Source organism: Austrofundulus limnaeus, unplaced genomic scaffold, assembly GCF_001266775.1.
Source record: "Austrofundulus limnaeus strain Quisiro unplaced genomic scaffold, Austrofundulus_limnaeus-1.0 Scaffold621, whole genome shotgun sequence".
NCBI lineage: Eukaryota > Metazoa > Chordata > Actinopteri > Cyprinodontiformes > Rivulidae > Austrofundulus > Austrofundulus limnaeus.
The window spans coordinates 319,804-324,789 of NW_013953023.1; the positions used below are offsets into that span (position 1 = coordinate 319,804).

The following is a 4,986-nucleotide window of genomic DNA, read 5'->3' on the forward strand; positions in this document are numbered from 1 at the left end:
CATCCATCCATCCATCCATCCATCCATCCATCCATCCATCCATCCATCCATCCATCCATCCATCCAGTGATGGTGTATTGTGTTGTGTTGTCTGCAGCAGTGGAGGACAGGAAGCTCTTTATTGGAATGATTTCTAAGAAGTGTAATGAAAATGACATCCGCCTGATGTTCCTGCCGTACGGACAGATCGAAGAGTGTCGGATACTACGAGGACCTGATGGACTCAGTCGTGGTAAAATGTGTAAAAATGTCTGAGTACTAGATGTTTCTGTTCATTAGGGTCAATTAGGTGAGGCAGCCATCTTAAACTAGGTTGACACTAAYAGTTGGTTGACCAACCAAGAAATAAAGAAGTGTTGATTGTCTTATTTTCAGGTTGTGCGTTTGTAACGTTCACAGCTCGACAGATGGCCCAGTCAGCTATCAAGTCAATGCATCAGAGTCAGACCATGGAGGTAACACAGATTAGGAGCTTTTACAGGACTTTCATTTAACACTACAGAATACCAGCATTTTTACTGCTGAAAATACCAGCATCTTATTTAGATAGAAGAAAACAACTTTCTGAACACTGTCCCTAACTGAATGTACTGGTTTCTTTGTAGACCTTTAAATCACTGATTTTCTGACCTCAGGGTTGTTCCTCTCCCATTGTGGTGAAGTTTGCTGACACCCAAAAAGACAAAGAACAGAAACGCCTGGCTCAGCAGCTGCAGCAGCAGATGCAGCAGCTCAGTGCTTCTTCCATGTGGGGGAGTCTCTGTGGGTTCAACAGTTTGGGTCCACAGTACCTCGCCGTGAGTCCAGCTCAGGGTTTCTTCAGAATCACCCAGTCAGTCTCACACACAAACACTTTGAATCCAAGTAATCCTGCTTCTGGTTTCAGCTCTACTTACAGCTGCTGCAGCAGGCGACCTTCACCGGGAATACACTCAGCAACCTGCACCCAGTCTCAGGTACACACACGTTTGTTAATCTATTGCAATGGGGACTTTGTACTGGCTTACATTCATTTTCCATTTTTTATAGCCTAACCTGACCTTTTACCCTAAATCTAACCACCTCACCATAAATCAAGCATAAACTCAATTCACACGTTGGTCTTAAACTGAACCCCCCACACAAAATCAGCCTCCATACCTGTGGGGACCAGGCTTTTGTCCCCATGGTTTAATTAATTGAATGTGTCATGGTCAGAAAGAAGAATGAGAACATTGTTAAATGTGACTGTGTGTCAGGTCTCACCACCATGCAGAACCTGTCAGCTTTAGCTGCAGCAACAACAACACAAGGAACGTCTTCAAGCTCCTCCTCCATGATGACTTCCAATAATTCACTCAGTTCACTAACCGGCTCAGGTAAACACTAACCAGGTTAATGATTACCGGCTCAGGTAAACACTAACCAGGTTAATGATTACTAACCAGGTAAACACTAACCAGGTTAATGATTACTAACCAGGTAAACACTAACCAGGTTAATGATTACTAACCAGGTAAACACTAACCAGGTTAACACAGGTTAAGGTAAACATTAACCAGGTTAAGGTAAATAGTAACTAGGTTAAGGTGAACACTAACCAGGTAAACACCAACCAGGTTAACATTAACCAGGTTAAGGTAAACAATAACAAGGTTAAGGTGAACACTAACCAGGTAAACACTAACCAGGTAAACACTAAGTTAAGGTAAACTCTAACCAGGTTAAGGTGAACAGTAACTAGGTTAAGGTGAACACTAACCAGGTTAAGGTAAACAGCAACTAGGTTAAGGTGAACACTAACCAGGTTAACATTAACCAGTTTAAGGTAAACAGTAACTAGGTTAAGGTGAACACTAACCAGGTTAACATTAACCAGGTTAACATTAACCAGATTAAGGTAAACAGTAACTAGGTTAAGGCGAACACTAACAAGGTTAACATTAACCAGATTAAGGTAAACAGTAACAAGGTTAAGGTGAATACTAACAGGTAAACACTAACCAGGTAAACATTAACCAGGTTAAGGTAAACAGTAACTAGGTTAAGGTGAACACTAACCAGGTAAACACTAACCAGGTTAAGGTAAACAGTAACAAGGTTAACCAGGTAAACACTAAGTTAAGGTAAACTCTAACCAGGTTAAGGTAAACACTAACCAGGTTAAGGTAAACAGTAACAAGGTGAACCAGGTAAACACTAAGTTAAGGTAAACTCTAACCAGGTTAACACGAACACTAACCAGGTTAAGGTAAACAGTAACAAGGTTAACCAGGTAAACACTAAGTTAAGGTAAACTCTAACCAGGTTAACACTAACCAGGTTAAGGTAAACAGTAAGAAGGTGAACCAGGTAAACACTAAGTTAAGGTAAACTCTAACCAGGTTAAGGTGAACACTAACCAGGTTAACATTAACCAGGTTAAGGTGAATACTAACAGGTAAACACTAAGTTAAGGTAAACTCTAACCAGGTTGAGATGAACCCGACTCTTGTTTTGTTTCTTGTTTATTTGGATCAACCTGTTGTTTACCTGCTGCAGGTGTGTCGGCGCTGAACGGCAGTCTGACCTCCAACAGTTCTGGGAACCCGATGGAGGCGCTGAGTCAGGCCTACTCAGGGATGCAGCAGTATGCAGCTGCAGCTCTGCCCAGCCTGTACAACCAGAACCTGCTGACCCAACAGAACCTCTCAGCTGCTGCTGGCAGCCAGAAGGAAGGTGGGTTCTGCTGKAAGGTCAACTCACGTCACGTTCCGTTGTTCTGGTTTCATGTCTCTGTTGTATTTGAATGTTTTCAGTATTTTACTGGATTTTCTTTAGTTTTTCTCTCTGAACTCGACTTGATTTTTCTTCATTGTGTTAAAACTGTTCAGACTTTATTTCATGTGAACTCCCTCAGTTGTCTTCAGGTTTTTCTAACTGGGTTGATGGTTTTGTACAGAACCTGTGGTTCCTCAGTTGTTTTAAGCYAAGCTGCTTTGGGTTCAGTTCTGACTGATGATGTGCTGTTCAGGTCCGGAGGGGGCCAACCTGTTCATCTACCACCTGCCACAGGAGTTTGGAGACCAGGACCTGCTGCAGATGTTTCTGCCCTTTGGAAACGTGATTTCTGCCAAAGTTTTCATCGACAAACAGACAAACCTCAGCAAATGTTTTGGTCAGTTGAAGTTCCAGATAATTAATTAATGAGACGTGATGGTTTGAATGAAATGTTATGTTTGGACTGAATGAATCTGAAAAAGTGCTGAACGACTTGTTCCAGCGGTGGGCTAAGGGCTCATAACCTCTGGCCTCAAAACGTAAACAAAAACAGCTGACCACGTTCAGAAACAGTAAGCTCAGGTTGTATTTTTATATATTTCTGTTGTTGYGMTGGAATAAATGAATCATTTTTACTTAATCTGGGGAGAAATGTTAGTGTTTTCCACAGCGTGCTGAAACACAGAATAACTGCAGACACATGGTGCCTTCCTGCCAACATCCAGGGTTTTTCATTACAAACTTCCTCAGTGTTCATGACTGGTTGTCATGTGAAAAGTGGGAATTGAAGAAATCTCTTGGGGTTTAGGTTATATACTGATTTTAATAACATACACATGGTTTAGTCTTCTGATTAAAGAACTGTAATGATTGTTAAATGTGACTGTTTTGTTTAATTTGATGGTTTTATATAGATACAAAACAAATTCAACACATAACTGAACTTTTAAATCTTCATTAGGCTGGATTATGATTTGTGTGGAGGCATGGCTCCCAGCAGCTTTAGGGACCTCTTCCTGATGATGTAATCAAAGAGGCGGAGCCACGTCTGTGTTATATTCAGTGGTCTTCCTGGTTTTCTGCCTGACTGCCAGAAGAAACGGGCCTTCAGCAGAGCGCTCTTGGTTTCCTATGATCTCTTTATATTAATAGAGAAGCAGTGGTACATTCTCCATAAACACACAAACTGGTGAACAAACACACAACAACAACATTTATTTCAAATCTATTTCTATTTTCGATTGAATCTATTCTAAATCTTTTCTATTGGTCAAAGCTGCTGGTTTCTTTTTAAAGTTTCTCAGTTTTGTTTATTTATTTGAGCACAGGAATGCAGTTTAAGAACTGGAAATGTATTTCAAACCTTTAATTTGTTTGCTCTGCAGGTTTTGTGAGCTACGATAACCCGGTGTCGTCGCAGGCAGCCATCCAGTCCATGAACGGCTTCCAGATTGGAATGAAGAGACTGAAGGTGCAGCTGAAGCGCTCAAAGATGGACAACAAACCTTATTAAAGTCAGGAGAGTTCGTGTCGACGGACGGCTGGATCCAGTTTGTCTCTGACTGTTTTWGGTGGTGTTGGGCCTGTGGCCTTCAGGTTCAGTGTGCTTTTGCTGTGGTTCTTTTACCTGTGTTCACATGTTGCTTAGAAGGTCTCCTAAAGCTGCCAGCATTAACAACATCCCAAACCATCAGGCTCCAGGTCTGTCCTTCAGCAGCAGGTCCAGTCTGCAGGGTTCTGGTWGGTCCCTGATCCTCCTGTGTCTCTGTGCTCTTTGGGTCCACGTCGTGGTGGAAGGTGGTCCGGTCCTGGATCCAGAGCTCTGWGAAACTGCTTTTTAACAAGGACACATCTGTACTTACTGGTCCCTGCTGCTGAAAACCAGCCCACAGCATGACGCTGCCACCACCGTGCTTCACTGTGGGGCTGTGCTGTCAGTCCTCTGAGCTCAGAGCTGAAGCTCAGCTGCTGCTGTTCCTTTGGAATAAATAAATTGTATGAAGTGTTTTGGTTTGGTGAGCACCACGGGTACAACGTGCTGACTGAAGACAAAACCAAGAATCTGTTTTCATCTGTGAAATCTGAACCAATCCTCAGATTTACAGGAAACCAGTGAGAAAGTTCTGCAGTAAATCATTCATCCATTCATCCATTCATTCATTCATCCATTCATCCATTCATTCGTTCATTCATTCATTCGTTCATTCATTCATTCATTCGTTCATTCATCCATTCATTCATTCATTC

The 4,986-nt window shown here is 42.1% G+C and overlaps 1 protein-coding gene across 1 annotated transcript in view; it reads left to right on the forward strand.

The window, feature by feature from the left end:
* The window catches only part of celf1 (cugbp, Elav-like family member 1), a gene marked incomplete at its 5' end in the record, with an annotated part of 6,997 nt that extends 2,724 nt beyond the window's left edge, over positions 1-4,273 (forward strand). Inside the window, 8 exon segments of the mRNA XM_014027183.1 lie at positions 98-232; positions 376-455; positions 636-797; positions 887-956; positions 1,239-1,358; positions 2,521-2,697; positions 2,993-3,136; positions 4,125-4,273. Coding sequence (XP_013882637.1) covers positions 98-232; positions 376-455; positions 636-797; positions 887-956; positions 1,239-1,358; positions 2,521-2,697; positions 2,993-3,136; positions 4,125-4,252 — 1,016 coding nt within the window.
* Positions 4,274-4,986: the final 713 nt, after the last annotated feature.